Source organism: Podarcis gaigeae, assembly GCF_964106915.1.
Source record: "Podarcis gaigeae genome assembly, chromosome: 6".
Lineage (NCBI taxonomy): Eukaryota > Metazoa > Chordata > Lepidosauria > Squamata > Lacertidae > Podarcis > Podarcis gaigeae.
This window is the reverse complement of record NC_139682.1, coordinates 69,046,752-69,069,655: the sequence shown is the minus strand read 5'-3', so window position 1 is coordinate 69,069,655 and position 22,904 is coordinate 69,046,752. Positions and strand designations below refer to the sequence as shown.

General features: G+C 40.2%; 1 protein-coding gene across 3 annotated transcripts in view; it reads right to left on the bottom strand.

The window, feature by feature from the left end:
* Positions 1-3,191: 3,191 nt before the first annotated feature.
* PRKACB (protein kinase cAMP-activated catalytic subunit beta) overlaps positions 3,192-22,904 on the bottom strand; it is a 53,944-nt gene continuing 34,231 nt past the window's right edge. For all 3 annotated transcript variants that reach the window (XM_083743501.1, XM_083743500.1, XM_083743502.1), the window contains exons 2-10: positions 19,511-19,572; positions 17,916-18,044; positions 13,732-13,830; positions 13,084-13,166; positions 12,352-12,478; positions 11,764-11,859; positions 10,706-10,828; positions 8,773-8,937; positions 3,192-6,227 (exon numbers count right to left, since the gene is read on the bottom strand). In XM_083743501.1, the coding sequence (XP_083599627.1) occupies positions 6,102-6,227; positions 8,773-8,937; positions 10,706-10,828; positions 11,764-11,859; positions 12,352-12,478; positions 13,084-13,166; positions 13,732-13,830; positions 17,916-18,044; positions 19,511-19,572 (1,010 nt within the window). In that variant the 3' untranslated portion in view covers positions 3,192-6,101. The remainder of the gene's footprint in view (positions 6,228-8,772; positions 8,938-10,705; positions 10,829-11,763; positions 11,860-12,351; positions 12,479-13,083; positions 13,167-13,731; positions 13,831-17,915; positions 18,045-19,510; positions 19,573-22,904) is intronic.

The window sequence follows — 22,904 nt, the reverse complement described above, 5'->3', positions numbered from 1 at the left end:
GAAGCATGAGCTTCCTCTCTCCCTTCCATCCACTTCCAGGCTATTGTACCTGACAAACTGACCTGGAAGTCAGGGAACGTGCTGGAGTAACCTCTTATACAATTGCGGGAAAACCTCCCCTACCTCCTCAATCAGCACATTAGAAGGACTTTCATTGCAGTGTGTAGTTTTAATATAACAATCAGCGTCAAAAGTGCTTCTGAAAAATAGCTTCGGATCAAAGCACCAGAGGAAGACAGAAGCATCCTTGATGTTTTTGCTTAATGCTGTACAACAGCCACAAGGTGGAACTACAAGCCTGGGTTCCTTCCATGCATCAGATGTTCAGATCATAATTAAAAGTAATGTCGAACAGCAGCATGGCAGATAAAGGTAAGAGTTTAAAGGCAGAGAAGCTTAAGGGCAAGGTTCAAGCATAAAGCAAAAACAAAACAGAATTCCATTCTGAATCTCAAAAAAAAAAAGTTAGTGGAGCAATAAATATTTTGGCTTGGAATCATGGGTTACGGCTGCAGTTCTACTCAGTTTTACTAGGGAGTAAGCCCTAGTAAACCTCAGATATGCAGATGACACAACCTTGATGGCAGAAAGTGAGGAGGAATTAAAAAACCTTTTAATGAGGGTGAAAGAGGAGAACGCAAAATATGGTCTGAAGCTCAACATCAAATAAACTAAGATCATGGCCACTGGGCCCATCACCTCCTGGCAAAAAGAAGGGGAAGAAATGGAGGCAGTGAGAGATTTTACTTTCTTGGGCTCCATGATCACTGCAGATGGTGACAGCAGTCATGAAATTAAAAGACGCCTGCTTCTTGGGAGAAAAGCGATGATAAATGTAGACAGCATCTTAAAAAGCAGAGACATCACCTTGCCAACAAAGGCCTGTATAGTTAAAGCTATGGTTTTCCCAGTAGTGATGTATGGAAGTGAGAGCTGGACCATAAAGAAGGCTGATCACTGAAGAATTGATGCTTTTGAATTATGGTGCTGGAGGAGACTCTTGAGAGTCCCATGGACTGCAAGATCAAACCTGTCCATTCTTAAGGAAATCAGCCCTGAGTGCTTACTGGAAGGACAGATCCTGAAGCTGAAGCTCCAATACTTTGGCCACCTCATGAGAAGAGAAGACTCCCTGGAAAAGACCTTGATGTTGGGAAAGATGGAGGGCACAAGGAGAAGGGGACGACATGGTTGGACAGTGTTCTCAAAGCTACCAGCATGAGTTTGACCAAACTGTGGGAGGCAGTGGTCCATGGGGTCACGAAGAGTCGGACAAGACTAAACGACAAAACAACAAAAAAGCCCTAGTGACCTCAGTGTAAGTTCCTTGCCAAGCAAGTTTGCATAGGATTGAGGGACAAGGCCAGGATCATGAACACACTGATACTTCTAACTTAAAATTGAAGCACTGTCACACTCCAGTCTTGTGCATACTTCCTTAGATGTAAATACCTGTGTTCAATGGGACCTATTCCTTTGAAAGTGGTCATAACCCTCCAAGTTCAAACCCTCCAAGTGCCCCTATTTTCCAGGGAGAGTCTGAGATTTACAGAAGCCATCCTGGTTTCTGATTTGATCCTGGAATGTCCCACTTTTCCTTAGGACGTCCCTATTTTCATTGGAGAAATGTTGAAATGATGTGTACCTAGGAGCTTGCAAGCTACAATGGCCTGAGGGGCATTATTGTCTGGCTTTCTATGGCCGTAGTGGAGCAGGAGAGGGAAGGTAGCTCAACAGCTCTCTCCTAGAGCTATTCTGATCCATAGGAATAGCTACAGGAAGAAAACCTGCTTCTGTCCTGTGGCAGGAAATTTCCTTAGGAATCCCTTTCTTTGTGGCAAAAACATGTAGTGACAATGATTCAGCTTGTGATCAAAGGTAGTTTAACCCACCTGGCAAAATCCAAGGTGAAGACTGCCCCCCTGGTGTACCTGCTTCTACTCCCTTTCTAAAGGAAGAATGCTTACTGCACCCTTTGTATCAACGCATTGCTGGAATGGCTGGGTGGCCACATGCATATGGTGATGTGAGGTTCGCTGTCTCCTAGTGCCAGGGAGAAGCGATTGAGAGGATGAGGAAGAAATACCTCTACTCCACTCTCCCTCTTGAGAAAGGTCTTTGCTTGCTCTTTCTTTCTCTTGCCTACAAGAGCTTTGCTGGTGTCCACCTGTCCGCAATAAAAACAATTATGTCATCTGGGGCTGACAAGAAAGGGCCCTTCGCCATCTGCAAAAAGTATCAGCAAACTGCTTTTCCAGCTTCAGAGGAGGGGCCTACCCCCCATGCTAGCTGTATCTTCCACTTAGGGAGAAACTAAAAATGCAGTCCTGAACATGTCTACTTAAATAAATAAAAAAAATCTGTTGAATTCAATGGGGCTTAATCCCACAGTTGTTAGGATTGTAGCCTAAAGTGACCAACTTTATATATGTCAAGGCTAATCTTTTGGAAGGTGCCAGTTTCTTTTACATAACTACACACCCACCCACTCTGTGTCTACATAGACCCAGTTCTCACAAATATCAGAAGTGGTAAACCTCGGTCTGTACTATTATCACCGGAGGCTGCATGCTACTCCATGCAAGTAAACAACACGAATTCATTTTTAAAGGAAGATGCAAATAGAAACTTTATGGTCAGGAAGATGGGCACAATCTAGCCTAATTTACAGCCTGAAATGGCCCACTGCACAAATTTACTTTGCTATAGTCTTTGGGACTACAGTTGTTGCCTATTAGTGGTCTCTCTCCATGTCCAATGCCCTCCCTTCCAAAAATGCACATAGCAGTCCAAGCTTTAAGTGTGATGCAAATTTCATTGTGTTTTGTTAGCGTTGAAGTTCTGTAACAAAACAGAATTGTGACTGTGGAGAATTTCAGAGTTCACAGGAAGCATCTTGCACAATTTGAGGTGCATTTTTTCATTCCAGTACAAGCTTTTTTTTAGAGTGGTGATTGCACTGACTGAACTGAATTGGGAAGTTACTTAGACACCAAACACACCACACCACTGGATTTTCAAGTGGTTTACCATCACTAGTGATATAATGAGGAATCAGGCCTAAACCCGCCTATTATAGGGCTTGCGCTCTTCAAAACCTTCCTTCTACATAGAGCATGTATCTGGGTCCCGTGGCAAAGCAGAATTGCATGGGAACCTCCTGGGTCAGAAAAAAGCAGCACAGTCTTTAATGCAGTGTTGTACATAATTTAATTTGCAGTTTTGTATATAAACTTTTACTGTATTGCACACTATTGTAGCAAACTATTTGCAAAGAAATCAATAAAATACTTACAGGATTTAAAAATAAGGGTTTTAATGCAGCTGACAAGAAAATAAAAGAAGCAATTTACTTAATGAGATACAATCCTTTATGTTGAAAATGAGAGTTACATACAACTAGAGTACAGTTAAAAGATACCATACAGTCCAACACTTAAATTCCTCAAATTGTGTAAAATTAACAAATCTCTACTGTCAAATATACAGCATTTGAGTGATGGAAAGGATTTTTGAAATTAAATACAGGCATCATGATCTTGTGGCTCTCATTTTGTGTTTTTTAAAATGACAGGGCCATGTAACATATTGCCAAGTTTGTACTCTTTGTAAAAGACCTCCTCCTTATCTTTTGTCCTAACCTCTTTTATTTCCAGTCTATTATTCTGCTTTAGGATTTATTTTTACTGTTTGTTTCTGACACATGTTAAATAGTTAAATAAGCTTAAATCAAAGAAATTAAGAGGGTACTTCAAAAATATGTCCACCTAGAGTTGATTTTTTTGGACATGCTGGAATCGGTCCCTTGCATTCCTTAAGAGACAGCCAGAGTGAAGTCTCGCTACCTATGTTAGAGAAGACACATGTCTCGTGTGTTATCCGATTATGCTACTGGCTAAAACTCACAACAGAATTGAAAAGGTGATCTCCAGCATTTATTAAAATTTTCAAAGTCCATAAACAACAAAGTCACTGTAGAATTTATCGCATACAGCTAGCATACAACAGCATGTCCTCAGCCTAGATGAAATACAAAAGATTGTTTTTTCATACAAATAATTTCTTTTAATTTATTAATGTGACAATATAGTTATTACATAAAATTTGCTACCGCAAAGTATCGTATCCTTGTCTTGCACATACATAGACGGGGTGGGGTGGGGGGGGGGGTGGACAAAGATGGCAAACAGACTCCTAACGATGAATATGTGCAAAACTGCTTGACAACTTAAAGAGACGTACATAACGTTGCATGGTACATTTTATTTCGCAAAAATGTCTATGGAGACTTTTATTTTCTTAAAGGAGTGTCATAAAGATTAAAAGGAAGCAATGCTGATGGTCTCATCTGCCCTGGCATTCTACAGAACACCGTGACTACGTAAGCGATCTAGATCAGTTTAATAAAAACACTTCATCCTCGTATGCATGTAAATTGATCATAAAACATGAGCCTAAGTTTATTTTAAACATAACTGATGTGCCATCATCATCTTCGGACAGGCCACCGGGACATTGAGCACCTGACTTAAAAAGTTGTATATGGACAAATTTAAAAGCACAAAGAAGGTTGTGCTGAGCCACTGATTGTTAACAAACACTGAAACAAGTGCGTGTAAAAGTGCTGGGAGCTAGCACATGGCGGCAATACCCTTTTTTAAGTCAGTTGGTGAGATTATAAAAACTTAACACAACTCAAACAATTCTCCGTGTGACCGTACATTCCATTTCACTGAAAGAAAAAAGGAAGTTAGAAATGAACACACCACATCACAGATGGTGGCACTTTGAAAACTTTTTTGCCTCTTTTCCATGCGAATGAAGAGCCGCTGGTAGGAACCATGATTGGAGCAGCACTCCACCCGTGATTTACTAATATAGTATACCAGAATAAAAACTTGGCATTTACTTCTTTTATTCTTCACAGCTAACAGAAATACCAGGTTTATCTAGCAACGCATCAATATTGTAACACTAATTTTTCAATTCGCTAAACCATTCATTCTCATAACCTAAAGGTTTTTTTTTCTTTTTCTTTAAAAAAAAAAGATGCTTCCCCCCCCTTTGATAAAAAAGGGTTGAAATGTGAAATACTTCAGGAGCCCCAACCTTGACATTACTTTTTTAAAAAAATCAGTCTTAAGTCTCTGACAATACTGACCAAATCTTTTAAATATTTTGGGTTTTAAGGTGTTAAAACAAAACCCCATTTAAATAGCTACTTAAGCATGGTTAAATATGGTCCAAAGCCCAGGCTGGATGGAATTCTTCCTGCTTATTGAGACTGTGCTTCTCATGGCACAGAATGCTTATGGCATATTTACCTACTGCCTAGGAAAGGGGAAAAAAATGAGGCAGGGAGAAGGACTGCCAGCATGTAGAAAACCAAGGCACAGGGTCTAGCTACTGAACCCTACACAAACTGTCCAATTTTGATACTAAATTTGGTCAGTCTCCAGGAAGATGTGTTTTAAGTCAATTAGCATACACTCGTATGGCGATAAATACGATCTTCAAAAATGCTAGTGGTGTTGGCTAGATTTAGTCTGAGCTACCTGGGGGGGGGGGGGGATACAAACCTATGAACTGTAGCCTCAGACACCAAGACAGATACGGAAGGATTGGCTGGCACAGACTAGAAGCAACACTTATCTTTCACTTCGGTCTAAGTCACACTAGCCAGGAACACCTTCAGTTTCATTCGCACAAATGCATTATTCAAAATAAAACGGAGCGTTTTGGGTAAAAGGCTACTTCATTTTAAAAGGGGAGGGGAAGAGGAAGAAAGAGAAAGAGGAAGGGGAAATGAACAATACACAGAAACCAAAGGAAAACGACAGAAACCAAAAAAGTAATTAGGAAAAAGTGGTCTATATTCTGTGTTACAGCACAAACAGTGCTTTGCTTAATTGTGCCTAGTTATATGGGTTGGTGCAAACTGCACACATGGAAGATGGCAATAAAGACCTCAGTCAACTTTGTGGAATGAAGTAACTAGGTAATTGTTTTGACATATGATGGTCTCCGCTCCACCCTCATGAGTTAACAGAGTGCAAAGATCCCAATGTAAGCCCTGATGTCCTCTGATCATCCAGCAAGTACTAAAAATCAGCAAATTCCTTTGCACATTTCTCTGTTAGAGACACACGGATATCTTCTTCTTCATAGTCATCAAAGTTGCTGGTATCTCCAGGGCCTCTACATTTTGGTATGAATGGAGCTTCTACCTGCATGGGGAAATAAAAACACAGATTATTGCATTTGCCAATCTGAAAAAATTAACTAGTAAAAATAAGACAACAAAAGACAGAAAATAACAATGATAATGCTGATATTAATAACTACAACAATAATAATAATTCACTGATATATTCCAAGCATGAATGTAAAAAGCTTAAATATTCTCCATTATGGAATGGATGCATTCAGGAGAGCTATGATAGTTATTTTTCAGTGAAGTATCCCTTTAAGTTAACTATAACAAATACAACCTCACCTGTGAGCACTGCATCAACACAAGAAGACTTATAGTGCCATTTTAAAGGCAAACTCAGATCTACATAAAATGCAATTCCTGAGAAGGAGATTTTACAAAACAAACAAGCCCTAAGCACAAGAGGCTGACCACATAAGTGTTGCTGCATATAGACCCTGTTCACATGTAATACTAACGATGGTCTAGTGTTGTAAAGACAAGTGTCAGTGAGCCTTTGGCTCATGTATGCCGGCACAAGAAGTTCAGAAGCTTTTTCTTCCCTTTTAGATTAATTCCAGCTTGTCATGACATCCAAACCTGCACAAGCTGAAGTTAATCTGAACTATGGTTTGTTGAAACCACGGTTTAGGCTTTCAACCTAATCTGTGGTGTGGTAACCTCCTATCTCCTCTGGAAGAGGAAGGGAGAAAGGGCAACCTCATAATGCTAATTTGTGCTTTAGTATTAAGTCTGAACGCAGCCACACCGTGGTTCAAACGCTTCCTGTATCCTAAAAATCAGAAAGGGGGGGGAACCCAGTAGCCTCTGCTTTGTGGGCTGCTGTAAAAAGGGCTTGGTGGGCCCTATCAGTCCTCCCCAAATACTGTACCAACATACATAAAATCAAACTGATCTTGAAGAAAATAAGCTATTATTCATTATCATAACTCCAAGAAATTTTAAATAAGAGCCTAGAGCAGAATAGTGAAGAATTAGAACACCTCCAATAAAAACTGAAATATTTATTTAGAAGTGAAGAATTACAAAAAGGCAGAAAATCTCACTTCACACAAACTGCATGCTAAATGGTATATTTTAGAGTGCAGATGAGAAGATTACCATTCTGCAGCGAACATTTGCTGAAGAGGTCTTGCTTCAAAATAAAAGACTATGCTGAGGTGTTAATCACGTCCTGTCTTGTGATAATTAATACTTTACTGATTATTAACTACTACTGTACTGTCACATTGCGTAGCTAAACAGCTAGTTTCTTTTTATAAACTATTGCTGGGTTTCAGATCTGGCTTTTAAAAATGTTTTTGTATGGGAATATGCCTCCGTTACTGCAAAACAGACTTTTTTAAAAAATAAAAAGAACACATCATAGTACCACAAAGGACTGACTGAGTCCCAAGCAGAAACGTATTAAAATATAAATGTTCAAATGTTCAAATGTTAAAATATAAATGTTCAAAATGTTCAAAATTCAAATGTTCAAAGTGTAATTTGAGACAATTACACTTAAGTGTCATGGTAAAAGTTGAAAAAGTTAGGGATCATAATTTTAGGCATCATTAATCACAGAAAATACAGATAGGTCTCTCACAAGGGCTCCAGTGGGAGTTAGCAACAGTTTAGGAACATGCCTATACACATTTCTTGCTTGGTTGCTCTTCTTTGTGCACGGAAAATTACACCGTGGTCACTTACTTGGAACTGCATCTCAGCAATGGTGATGATAATAATTATAATAATAGTTAAAGGTAAGGTAAAGGACTCCTGGATGCTTAAGTCCAGTCAAATTGGACTGGCCACATTATTCAGATGTCTGATTATCGTTTTCCCAAGCAGATACTCTATTCTCAACTTAAGAATGGTAAGTGCAATACTGGTGGACAACAAAAGAGGTTAAAAGATGCTCTCAAATTTAAAAACAAATGTATTATAAGCACTGACAATTGGGAAACCCTGGCTTGTGAGCGCTCCAATTGGAGAATAGCCTCTGGCGTCATGGATTTTGAAGAAGCGCCAATTCATGACAAAAGGGAGAAATGAGTAGCATGTCTGGCAAATCCTCATTGTGATCAACTCCTGCTTAGAAATCTATGTACCCACTGTGGAAGGATGTGTGGATCCAGAATTGGCCTGCACAGTAATTTAAAGACACGCCACTAAGACATAGAAAACAATCTTACTCGGCCACGAATGATCGCCGAGAGAGAGAGAGAGAGAATAGTTCAATACATCTGTGCTGAAAATCAAGTTTGTCTACCAAGAATAGGCAGCTAGAGAGTTCAAATGTTTAGACAGGAAGGGAAAGAAAAGGCAAAGGAGACATTCTGAAGACAAAAAAGGGGAACAATTCAGAAACCAGCACACAGGACAGTAAGATTTCAAGAAAAAGTTTTTCTTTAAGGAATACTTCCCATTACCCCAAGACTGTACATCCAAAAAGTCTTTCATTTAAAAAAATATAAAGCCACCCCATGCGCTAGCCTCAAACAGTGGGAAAAGATCAGGAACTTTTTGTGTGCGTGCACTAATACAGAATTCATCCTAAGAGAAAGAATGATTACCTTTCTTTGATAAATGGCAATCCAATCTGTAGTGGCAAACCATTTGTGGTTTTTAATATCATTCACGCCATTCTTGAGATTTCCGTATCGTTTGGTCAAATCTACCTGGAGTAAATTTCTTAGTAGATCCTTAAGGTCTGAACTGAAGTGTGACGGGAATCGTACCTACAAAACACACCAGATATATATTTAATATTGCTATATAGACACCTTTTCCCCCTTCTTCTGGAAAGAAACGAGGAACAAGGTTATGAATTAATATTTGGGTAGTATAAAGAAGACCAAACCTAAATACAAAATTGCATTGGAGCTATACATTAATATATATGCCTGGCTGTTGCTTGAAGCACCAGATCATGCTTCATTCTCCTCTCCACAGACAATACTTGTTGCCACTCCTCTCCCCCTTCTATGGCTGTGAAAAGTTACAAGAACTGGCTGCAGTGGTGGACTTGGGTACCATGGTGCCCTGTGCAAGGCCAATGCCGCCCTGCCCTCACTCTGCCTTCCCAAAGGCAGGTAAGTAGGCACTCACCTTTGGGAAGAAGGTGCGAGGGCTCTGGCAGGGTCCTAGAGCTGCCCTACCTCCTTCCCAAAGCTGGAAACGCACTCCCTAGGCTTTGAAAAGGAGATGGGAAGGCTCTGGGACCTTGTCAGTGCCCTTAATGCCTCCTTCCCAGAGCCTTGCTTACTGGGTTCTGAGATAGTGCCTCCTTCACTCAGCGCCCAGTCCATGCACACCGCTTGCACAACGACAAATCCACTCCTGCTGGCTGCGCTCTCTCTCTCTCTCTCTCTCTCTCCTGCTTTAACTTTAGCTAAAACTCATTTCCTTCTCTCATTCCCTTGTTTCTGAAGCTCATTCTGCTATTTTGTCTTATGTTGACTAGTCAGGGGGGCTTGGCAGGGAGCACCTGTTTTGACTTCATTTTTGGTGGGTTCACAAGGAATCTAGACGCCAGTGGTTGTAGAGAGGGGAATTCAATTGTGGGGTTGAATAAAGGGGCATCCCAGCTGTAGATTACAAACCAGTAGTGCTGTTAACTAACTACAACTGCGCCTGGTGCAAACCATATATAATCGATCTAACTTTTCATTATCCAAAACTCTTTTTTCTTCGAATTAAAAGAACAAAATATTCCAACCACTAAATAATAATACTGAATTTGATCCAGGGCACATCAGAGCACAGCAGTACATATTTGCAGTGTGTGACTCCATCCTGAAAATGTTAAGTAATAATTTCTGCTCATGTGCAGAGTACATCACACCAGAGCGACTATGATCAGCCTCTTATGTCTGAGATTAGGAATGAGATCTTCCAGGTTTAGGGAAGGATGGGGAGTCATATCCAGATAGGCAAAGAGCCCAAACTTTTCATTTTAGAAATTCACTCACATACTCACAAAAAAAGAAAGACTGCAATAAGAGCAAAAAACATTTTCTTCTTTTCTGCATTCGAAGTATTCTAAACTTAGAACTTTGGTGGATCCAGACATTTTTTTCTGGAAATATTCTGGAATTGCCGGCTGCTTAGACCAACATGCCCTGCTCCACCCAGTAGCTGCTGCAGATTTTAATAAGTGAGCGCAGTTAATAGTTTGTTGCAAGCCATCCACCCCTTTGCTTCCCAATTCAATTCACATGCACACAAAAATGCAAAATGATTAAGGAAAAAAATAAAGATAGGTTATTCACAGAGTGTCTAGTGTTTCTTCCTTGACTGCTCTCCTCTCCTCCCTATCTCTTTGTTACAAAACAAATATTGAAGTAACCAAAACAAAGCAAAAGCTCCTTGAAGCAGGAAAAACGCCTTGTCAATAGAAACATGAGCAATCCTGTTCATGAAAATTAAAATAAGAGCACACAAGTAACAGAAAAGTTAATGGACATAACATGGATCATTTGCAGGATCCCAGTAGCCCTTGCTTACCTTTCCAGAAACAATTTTTTCATAAATCTGGATTGGTTGATCTGCAAAGAACGGAGGATATCCAGCTGCCATTTCATAAATTAAAACTCCTAAGGCCCACCAATCCACTGCTTTGTTGTAGCCCTGGCAAAACAAATATATAGTAGTTAGTGATATCCAACCAAATATAATATACTAATATAACCACACTTAAGTTTTAGGTGGTATTCTAAAACTTTTACCAGCTTCAGCTCATCCAACAGCTGCAGTGATTCCTGGACCAGGACAGCTTGATCACAGTAATCCAGGCACTAATATATTCAGGGTTGGATTACTGCAATGTATGATGTGGGGCTTTTAGGGATGTGGGTGGCACTGTGGGTTAAACCACAGAGCCTAGGGCTTGCCGTTCAGAAGGTCGGTGGTTCGAATCCCCGAGATGGAGTGAGCTCCCGTTGCTCGGTCCCTGCTCCTGCCAACCTAGCAGTTCAAAAGCATGTCCAAGTGCAAGTAGATAAATAGGTACCTCTCTGGCCAGAAGGTAAACGGCATTTCCGTGCGCTGCTCTGGTTCGCCAGAAGCGGCTTAGTCATGCTGGCCACTTGACCCTGAAGCTGTACGCTGGCTCCCTCGGCCAATAAAGCGAGATGAGCGCCGCAACCCCAGAGTCGGCCACGACTGGACCTAATGGTCAGGGGTCCCTTTACCTTTATGATGTGGGGCTTACCTTGCTTTTGGGTCTAAAAACTAGTTTGTGCAGAATGCTGCAGCACAATTGCTCACAGATATAAGGCCCTGCCAATATATTAAACCTGTGCAGAGATACCTCCACAGGCTGCCAATTTGTTAATAGGGTCAAATTCAATGTGTTAATCTTAGTAAATAATAGCCTTTAACAGCCTACTCAACTTACTAAGACAGATTCCACAAGAATCAATATCTCTGACAAATCCTATTGCCACACTGACTTGGAAGTTAAGCTCCATTCAAATTCAGTTAAAACTTCTTCCAAATGTGCCTGTTTAAGACTGTGGTCTTCCTCTTTTAACTAGTTAACACCGTGAAGCATTATGAAATACCTTGCTGAGAATTATTTCTGGCGCCAAGTATTCTGGAGTCCCACATAACGTCCAGGTTCTGCCTTTTACTCTTTTTGCAAACCCAAAATCTGTGACCTAGTAGCACAGGAAAAAAGAGTTACCACATTATCCAAGCTTTAGTTTTTTCTTAGAAATAACCTGAATGTTACATATAGCTTTCAAAAGCATTCAACCGCAGAAGTGGTTCCATGTCCTATGGTTGATTCTAAATTCAGATATTTTCAAATCAAGGCATGACATATGTTTTGCTTTCGATTCGAAGCTATACAAGATGCCAAAAGAAGAATTACCAGGAAGCATAAGCTTTAGACATGCTATATGTAACATTAGGCAATATTCATAAAAAGTTTTTCTCAATTAACATTAAGCATTTCGTTAGTATCACTTGCAGATATGATACATCTTGGATCAAGTTTCAGAATTCCCTTTGGTTGATAACCTGCAAAACCAACCAATCAAGGTATTTAATTTATCACCACCCGTTTCCTTACAATGCAAACATTTAAGCGTTTTGTATTTCTTGCTATGGAATGAAGCTGAGCTTGAAAACGTTTGTCTTCATCATACCTGGATATATCCTTGCTGGTCAATTAAAAGATTTTCGGGTTTCAGATCTCTGTAGATGAGGTCTAGGGAATGGAGGTACTCAAATGTTAGCACTATCTGAGCTGCATAAAATCGTGCATGTGGTTCACTGTAAACAAATGAAAATAATCAGGCTATTAAACCACGGTCAACATTTGCAGACATAGCATACTCATATTTGATAACAGAAATGTTTGAACTCTAAGGAAATAAAGAAAACTACAAACGGGTTGTATCCAACACTGCTGTTCCACTTAAGCAAGAGACTCCCACTTGCCCAATGGAACTCTGCTCTCATCTCCAGCCCCCTGCGTGCCTTTAAAAGTTGCTCCACAGGGTTGGGGGACCCTTTGGAGCAAATCTTGGGTGTACGAAGGGAAAGGAGAAGAAAAGGATGTCCTGTTGTACAAGCAGAATATTTTTTAAAAAATAATTTAATTTTAAATAATGAAATGTCTATTTTTATCTTATAAAGGGACTGCACAACCTAATATTATTGCTATGTTCTTATCTATCATTCTCTACTACCTATTTGAAGGAGAAACTGTTTTTCAAAGGCACTTCTGAAAGCTTTAATGTTCATAATGGATAAGAATAAAGTAAGGATCCCCTTGCAGATATTTCCTAAACATTTGAAAGCTAAGAGCTATCACCTCTTTCTCATTCCCTTCCTCACATCATTTTTCATAAATTATAATTCATTTACTATCTTACCTGAATCTTCCAATTCTTCTTAGATGTGAGAACATTTCACCCCCAGGAACATATTCCATAACCATGTATAAATTAGAATTGTCCTAAGGGAAAGTGAAGTATGTTCAGTTGTAAACCTGGGGTACCCAAGTAAATTGCATTTTTTTTCTGACAAGCAAACATAAAATAATACTAATAATACATTTTAAGTACTTTTATTATTGAAGACTGAACATAAAATAAGACAGGAAACATTCAAGTGGCCCATGAATTCAAACTGACCATACTTTTCAATTTTTCTCAGTGTTTAAGAGGCTCCCTTAAAGTCAGTAAAGCAAGTTGCTGGGGGGGACGGGACTTGGCAACTTAAACAAACCCAGGGTGATGAGGCAATTTGAAATTTTTCCTTTGGGCTTTTTGCTTTGTTAGGATCAATCATTCAAGTCCTTAAAGCTTATCATGGAGCTGCATGCATATCTCCTTTTGATCAGACTGTGATCAGGATGGCGGCCAAGCATTTAGCTTCATTTTTTTATTTTTATTTTACAGTTGGAGAGTCTAAAATCACCTTTGTTTTGACCTGTGGGTCAGGAATCACTAGACTCTAAAAAGACAGAAAGCTGTGCAAAAAAAATGTAATAACGGTTTACCTTCTCGCTTGGTATTTACCTTAAAAGAATACTCCAGTCTTACAAGGAAAGGGAAGTTCACTGCTTGTAATATTCTCTTTTCATTAAGTGTGTGTTCTATTTGCTTCAGCTTAACCACCTAGGAACAAAGCATTTTTTATTAAACGCTTGAGTCTAAACATTAAGAGAATTCAAACAAGTGAAGGTCTTCTTAGTGGAAAGAGGAAAAAATAACAACTTAAGAACAGCGCTTCTAAAAGATGGTGGCGAGTGCTACATATAGCTCTCAAAGCACGGATTGCTACACCCACGTTAATACAGCAAATTTAGGTAGCAAGGCAGTTATCCTTTTTTACCTTTTAGAGGATGCTACATCTGAAGAAGAATGGCATGCATGGCACACTATACCTTTTTCAACTCTGGCCTTTCTGCTGACACTGTCAAAGGAGTATTAATAGGAATTCTAACAAATATGGTCTGTGTGCACATGCAGTTCAAATACTACAAGAGTCTAGAAGCTCAGTTCACTTGGCACACAAAGTGGGGTTTTCAGGGCATAAAGCTTATCTACACACAGATATCTGGGTGTCCATTTTTTTTTACTTTCATGTAGCCTATTAAAAACGTTTGCTGCTTAGAAGCGTTCTCATATACTCTGTAGCTTCCTTCCTGACTTGGCATGATTTCCTTCTGTGAAAACTGCTTAATCATGGCAAAACAAAAAAGTAGCTCTCCTACTATTGTCTGTTTGCATACTAAGCTATTTTTTAAAAAAACAATAATAATGCTTGTGCTCAACAGAGCCTGTCAGAAGTCTGCTAATACCCAATATTCCACCTGTTCTTAACAGCCACAGACCACTATAATTTCCTTACTTCCCTATTCTGAATGCATTTTGGAGCTACAGAAGGAGAGAGTGAAAGCAGCAGACTGGCAACTGGCGAGATGTCAGGAAGTTCAAACATTTCCCCAGGAACCAGGAAAAGGAGACTCACCCTCTTACACGTTACTATGGGAGCAGAAGGTAAAGGTAAAGGTACCCCTGCCCGTACGGGCCAGTCGTGTCCGACTCTAGGGTTGTGCGCCCATCTCACTTAAGAGGCGGGGGGCCAGCGCTGTCCGGAGACACTTCCGGGTCATGTGGCCAGCGTAACAAAGCTGCTCTGGCGAGCCAGCACCAGCGCAGCACACGGAAACGCTGTTTACCTTCCTGCTATAAAGCGATACCTATTTATCTACTTACGCTTAAGGGTGCTTTCGAACTGCTAGGTGGGCAGAAGCTGGGACCGAAAGACGGGAGCTCACCCCGCCACGGGGATTCGAACCGCTGACCATGCAATCAGCAAGTCCTAGGCACTGAGGTTTTACCCACAGCGCCACCCGGAATAACTAACAGGCAAAGAATACAATTGCTTAAAAACTTCAGAAGCCACAGCACCCTTTAGATGTTTTCCAGCTGAGCTAGCAGTTCCCATGCAGCTGGCTGAAATGGCTATGTGGCTAGCGCCTGATCAGTGTCTTTCTGAAGGAATGCCTTTTTTCCTTGCAGATGTACAAGATCTCCTCACAGATAAGCAGCTGCTAGAGGCTCGGAGAACATCCAAGCCAAGCCCTAACACAAACAGTCTAATGCAAGCTTTTATATAATCAGATGTCACCTCTCTGCACGTTACTGAATAATGTCCAACGTCTATAAATTTTGGGAACCATTTTCTTGCACATGCATGGCTACAAATGATGGTCCTGGGGCAAAGTCTTACGTGTGCATAAGATAACTGATAGAAATTCCAACTTGTGGCAAACTGGCGCATAGTAATTTTCAGGACAGATCTGTAAACTGCAGCAAAGGATGGGCAGCAAGGACGTAGTGAGAAGTGTCACAACTGTGTGGAGAAAGGGCCCACAGGCCGCCTCATTCCTCCCCTTACGTAGCCTTCCTTCTCCAGCTGTTCAAAATCAATGTCAATATGCAAGGAGTAGGTGTGGGATAACAGCCTCTTGTCACCATTTGGAATGCCATCTGCAAGCTAGAGGGCAATCTTCCATAGGAAACCAGGATTCTAAAATGCCCAGGCAGCTTCCACAGGAGCAGCAGTTTCCCTGCTTCACAAGGAGCATTTTACGGGTGGTGGTGAAGGAGCTTAGTGCAGACCGTAAACACTGTGTGTTACTCAGCACTAATATTAACCACCGGCAAGGGGCTCAAGAGAACTGTGCCTGAAAAAGTAAGGACATGACTTGCTTGCACATAAGATCGCTTTCCAATTAAAGATTAACTTGATCCATGGCAAGCAGGCAGCAATGGAAAAGAGGAGGGGCCATGGGGGAAAAGAAGAGAGGCAAGCATAGCACAGGAAATACCAGCAAGGCCCTACTGTTATCAGGCGCCTTAGCAGAAGAACATGGGACACACACAGTTGTGCTTTCACTCTACACATGCCACTGTTAGAAGTGCAGAGGTTTGGGCATTGATCTGAAATCACTGTAAGCCAGAGGTTTTCGTGCTTTTTGAGTCCACGGCTCTCTTGACCAACTACATTCTTTCTGCAGCACCCCCTGGGGGGCTCAGGAACCCAGTTATGTCATCCCTTCAGCCTCCTGTCTCCTTGGGAGTCCTCTGGGCAGCTGCAGCTTCCGCCCCTGGTCTCTGAGCTGCCCCACCCCACATCCCCAAAGAGAGGTGCCTCCTTACATTGCCCCACGGGGGCCTGGGAAGCACCCCCTTGCCAACTCCTGAGGCACCATTCACCTGGGGAGCTTGTAGCCAGGGCTGCTGCAACAAACAGCTGTGCAAGCGTTTGGGAGGCAGAGACCCAAAAGGACATCAGAGGAGGGAGGGAAGGAAGGAGGGACAGGGGCCATTGTTGCCTACGGCACCCTTGACCATCATTCAAGACCCCCCAGGGTGCCATGGCATACTGGTTGAAAACCACTACTGTAAGCCCAAATGGGCACCCAAAATGTCTGAAAGGACCTGGATCTCCCCAAAGGCTGGGCAAGCTGCCTGCAACATGGATCACAAAAGTATAGCTCTGATGAATAATTATTCCACTACATATGGAAATGTGAATGTTAGCTGAGGTTTTTAATTTTGAGAACCCAGTTCTTAACTTTGGGCAAAATGAAACTCAAAACAGATGGGTCTATTTTTGAATCATAAAAGTACAATAAAAATAACAATCTGGTACGGAAAACATGTACATTGCTTGAGATTTCATGCTGGCATTCATAATTTGTGTATTAATGTCTGTCTATATTATTGAAACTAGCCTGTGGGGTGTTGATTTGCCACATGCCAACTCCTTTCCAAATTTGCAGCTGCTAGACTATATTAAAACACCAAACTAAAAATACTCCCTTCTTATCTAGTACTGCTCCCTGATACAAGATAACTGGAGAAATGCAAGATGCTTGTGAATAGAACGTAAGCTATCAATGTAGTCAAATGAGTAGCAATGGCTAGCTTAAAAAGTGGATCATGCTGTATCAGCCAGCTATTTTCCAATGCTCATTTAAGAGAATTGCTTACTTCTTTTAAAGATTTTAGGTAGGCCCATGCAAATATTAAGCAGCAAAAAGCAAGAATGTGTGTGTGTGTGTGTGTGTGTGTATCCAGATAGGCAAAGAGCCCAAACTTAGGAAGACGACTTCACTGCCCAATATTACAGAAAGGTAGAATATATATACATTTGCATAATCTTTATTCCTGGGAGAGAATGAAGGATCAAGCTATTTACTGTGAGAGTACAAAAGATAGTAGAATATATCCAGCTGAAATTGAGTAATCTGCATGAGCAAAAAAATCATATGCATAGCAGGATATGCATGCTAAGATTAAGGACACTAAAATACTGCATTCTATTTTTGTATCACTTTTAGTATCCACTTTGAGTGCAAAAATCTTAACTTAGTAATAGTGTTCTTTAAAAATAATTGCCAATAAAAAACTTCACAGGCAGTTTGCAGTTATGATATCCATTAAGTATTTCAAAACAAAACAAAAGGTGCCCAAATTGGCTTCCACTGTCAGTAAATGACTATTACTTCCGTAAGGCAAACTTCAGGAAAACTCTTGAGCAGCAATCTACCTCTTTTTTCACCAGGGTCATAACTAGCACAAAACAGTATTAATAGATGTTGCAAGTACTCCACCCTAATGAAACAGAACACAAATACTAGTGTTCAACAAACACAGTAGATTATTATAATAAAAAATATACCAACTTTTTGTTTATCCAGTATCTTCATGGCATAATACTGCTCTGTGGATTTGTGTTTCACCAGCATGACTCTGCCAAATGATCCGGTTCCAAGTGTTTTTAGCCTCTCAAAGTCATCTAAACCAGCAGTATTCTACAAGAACACAAAACAAGATACTGAGATATTCCAAGTATAAAAAGATAAACGTTTTTGTAACTTCAATTATAAATATATAACAGCAGCCATAAAAGGTCATATGATCTTTCTGTTCTCCATCTCTCTCCTATAGCTCCTTTCTCCCTTCTTGAGAAATATTATCCAAAAAGTCAGGAAGCCCTGTAGCCCCCCCAGTGGAAGGAGGCTACAGGAGGAGAAAAGAAAGATCATTGTGCAAGCCACCTTCTGCTCATACACCCTCTGGACACAAAGTGTGTTAATTCATCAAGAAGGATGTCAACCATCTTCTGTTGTAATCATAAATGAAAAATGTGAAATAGCTACTGCCTGGATTTCATGTAATTCACCATATATTTGTTAACAGTATTAGTACTAGAGGGGGAAAAATACAATGTATTTTGTAAAGTGGAAAATACCCTTTACAAAATAGCAATATTAATTCTTACTAGGCAGCAGCAGAGGCTGGTTGCACACAATTAAGTATTTAACTATTTTTTAAAAATGCACCAACTTGGCCTTTTTCTCGGTCACAACCATGTTTCTGAGGGCAAGCACCCTTATTTCCTGTTAGGGACAAGGACACACTACAGTTCCAGTATGACTGGGGAGGAATGGAGTGTACAGAGATGAGCTGGCTTCCCTCCACCCCAGTTCTGACCTGATATGTTTTCTTCTCGCACAGAATTAAATACCTCCCATTGAGTTAAGACATTTAAGGGGCTAGAATCTGGAGCCTGTTACAGTTGAAAGACATCTTGACACTTCCCCAATCACGGTTAACAGAGTTTTAATATATTAAACTTTTCTCAAAGAGCTGATGGATCTAGGAGACACAAAAACTCTCATGCAGCCTATAACAAGTGGTAGACAAGAGTCATGTGGGATTGAAGTCCAAACAATACAGTTGAACAGAAGTTAAGAGCTATGGTGATAGAGGGTTTATTAGTATTAGGCCCCAATCTGAACAGGCCTCCTGTTCCATCTATGACAATGCAACAAACAGAGCTCCACAAGAAAGCTCAAATATCACCACTAGGTTACCTGTGGCCATGTTCTGATGTCATAAGCCATGTTTTGTTGTTGTTAGGAAATAACCAACCAGTGTTTAATATAAATTGTGATGAATCAGAAAGCCCAGCTTATTGTCACATGAAAACATAGCTAGTAAGGTCTCTGTGAGGAAACTAAGTAACCAATGAAGACCATTTATTTGGTTAAACAGTCACTCTCCACATTCACTACTGAACAACTGTTTGCCACTTTTAAGTACACACAAAAACAGGTGCATGGGATGAAGACATCATTAAAAGTTTCCTGCACAGAACCTAATTATTTTTTCCCAGGAATTATCACAACTGTATCACATATAAGAGTGCCTTCCTTTATTCCCAAACATGAAAGACTAAATTGCAAGAAAATGGTAGTTCAATTGGGTTTTGTACCTGAGGGGGGCTTTCCCATTTTCTTAAAAAGTCTTCTTTGGCTTTGGCTAGGAACTCTTTCACTGTAAGCAAAAACGAAAATGTGATGTTTAGAACAAGTCAGTAAAGTATCGAAAGCGATCTGAAATTACTTTAAGGCTGCTTTACGAAGTGCCAATGAAAACTCATAACTCTTCAACTCACACGCTAAATAAGAAGCAAGATTTCTACAGGAGATCTAACAGCTCTCTAAAGCTTATGAATTACAATTTCAGCATACGTTTGCTTAAACTAGTTTAAAATCTAACAGGCCACACCACTGGACACGCGAGCAGGCTTTAAGGTGATGCAGGTCCCTCTTAGATGAACTGGCGGCAGATTGTAAAGTTAACAAAAGTGCCCTGTTGGTATTTGGAGGGCAAACAGTTCTCCTTAATAGAATGCATCACTTTTGCTTAAAGGCTGTTTGCAAGCTGAAGAATCAAGTGCACAGCATTACTGCAAGCAAAGGCAAAACATAGGGTTACAAAATTGCACATTAGAGATGCCCACAGTCAGAGACTATCTTAAAGTACTAATTTTGCATTTCAGGTGATATTCTGTACACCCCATGTAAAATGTGCACAAAAATAAAAAGTCAATTACTTCTACATTTTAAGCATTTGAACATTCTTATTAGCCAAACCACAGCAGGCTATTCTGTAAAAATTCTGTATTCCTAAGTGAGGGTTACTTATCTCAGGGCAGAGCAGTTAGGGAATCCTGGTCTGAGGTGGCCAGAACAGGAGTAACCTCATCCTATGTTTTGGAAGATTATTGCCTGGTTAGATCCACCTGCAGTGGACACATTGTATTGTGGCGCTGGTGGGGAAAGGAGATTAATGAACTAGTTGTGGAATTCAGTAGATCCTGGCCTACATCACAATTTAAGAAAATTGCTCCCTTTGAAATTCCACTCCAATTCAAGTGAAAGAACGTTAAATGTTGCATAGTATTAGGGATCTAAATGAGTTTGAGTGTGTGAAAAGAAGAAAATTGTGTAAAATACGTGAAGACTTTTCAAACGTGAAGATGACCTACCACTAGCCTTCCACCCCAAGTGCACATTTTAGTAATATCTTAGTTTTATAATTGGATTGTTCTCTTTTTCCTAATTTTATAGTATAGTCAATGACTTTGGGCTCTAATGAAAGAATGAGCATACCAAAGGTTTCTAAAGGTTTCACCAAGGATTTGTAGGAACATTCACCCGCATAGATGTGATGAAAAGAAAGAAAGAAAGAGAAAAAGGGTTTACGTATTTTCCATATGAGGCACACAGAAATCAAATTCATCCCAACCCAGCTCCCTTCCCACCCTTCTCTTCCCTAGGAAATGGGCACCAGTATACATCATACCTCCCATGTTGTCAAAGCAGACTACACCACAAATTTTACTGTATAAAAAGCAACCAAATGAACACACACATTTTCAATTAAAGAACCAACAGGTAAGAATTGTAAAGTATTGTACTGTACACTGAAAAAAAGGGAAGAGGATTTCAGTGATAATTTAAAGCAGCAGGTGCCCCGGGATAACAATACAGATATAAATATATTATATGCTAAAATCTTAGAAGAAACCAAGTATGCCATTTATATAGCAGTTGTGCTGATTGAAAAGACTTACCACTTGCCCCCCAAACTGCATATTTAGTCATGCATATTAAGATGAAATTTCATTGGCTGCAAACCAATAAAGATATATGTAACGGGGGGGGGAGGGGGGACACCTGCATGTGCAGCCCAAGATTTGACATCTCCACAGCAATCAAGCACTTTTGAGCTGGCATGCCATATTCTGAACAGAAAAGCAACTTGCTTGTTCAGCAACATAAGTGCCGGAAGAGGAAATACACAAAAAAGCTACATGTGCAGTTGTGTCTGCCCACCCCCCCAATACACTTATAACCAGACTACATCATGGCCTTGAACTTCACACCCACATTCCATCCCTTGGTTAGCACACCCACAAATGTTAAATCTATCAAAAAATCAGAGAAATCTTTACACAGAATGATAATGGAAAATAACACTAGCTGCTCAAAATTCCAATTCCAATTGCAGTTTTCTGGAGTGTCTGAAACTGTAATACAGTCTTCTTGGATGATTTCAAAGTAGCTACTTCCTTTTCCAACACTTCTATTTGCCCACAGTCCATAACACACTTCAAAACATTCAACTGAATAAATTTAGAATACAACACCCACAGCCAAAATATAATGAACCCATTGTTTTTGGTCTTGGTTCAGATGACCACCTAAACCACAATTTGATATCCTGGTTTGATAACTGTCTAGTAACTATAGCTCCTTGAGTTCATGTGAAAGTGGAAAGGGTTTCAGTCAAAAGTGAAAGTAGAAGTATTCACTCTCCTGCTTTTGCATGGGAAGGAAAAGGATGCTTGCTACAGCTTGTTTGCTATACAGTAATCCAAATAATATGATGGTCTGAACAGGATCATAGTGGAATAGGATGGAAGATATAATTTGCTTTGCCACATTACTCAATTATGAGACAGCACTGTTTTGTAAAAAAAATCACAAGATAGGAACAAATATTTTTGGGTGCATATCTCCTTCATCCTCTATGAATCACACACTTTTTCCCCATGTAAAAATTTGGGATAAAAAAGAAGCTAGTTCATATATATATATATATATATATATATATATATATATATATATATATTTGCTTTCGTAGATTTTCACGGGTACAGGAATGCAGGTTTTGGTGTCCTCGGGTGTCTTCCCGTGTAAAAGTTGGGGTGTCTAGGCGACGTTTCGACGAGGTCTCACTCGTCATCTTCAGGCTGGTGCTTTCGGCTTCTTGTTACTGGAACAGAGCGGGATCTCAATGTTTGAGTTCCTATAAATACTGTAGAGGGGGTGTGGTGTCTAGCCTCCAATGTTCTGGGCAGAGAGGAAGTTCCCAGGCTAGTGTGCCTTTTCTTCTTTTGTTCCTTAATTAATTAAGGAACAAAAGAAGAAAAGGCACACTAGCCTGGGAACTTCCTCTCTGCCCAGAACATTGGAGGCTAGACACCACACCCCCTCTACAGTATTTATAGGAACTCAAACATTGAGATCCCGCTCTGTTCCAGTAACAAGAAGCCGAAAGCACCAGCCTGAAGATGACGAGTGAGACCTCGTCGAAACGTCGCCTAGACACCCCAACTTTTACACGGGAAGACACCCGAGGACACCAAAACCTGCATATATATATATATATATATATATATAGGAACTCTCCTTGTAATCGTATTGTTTGTTGTTTATTAATCATATCAGATAACTGTATATGTGGGAAAGGGCTAAATTAACATACTTTCTATCCTCCAGCTGCAAAGTCTAAGAGCAGATCGCAAGTCCAAGTGG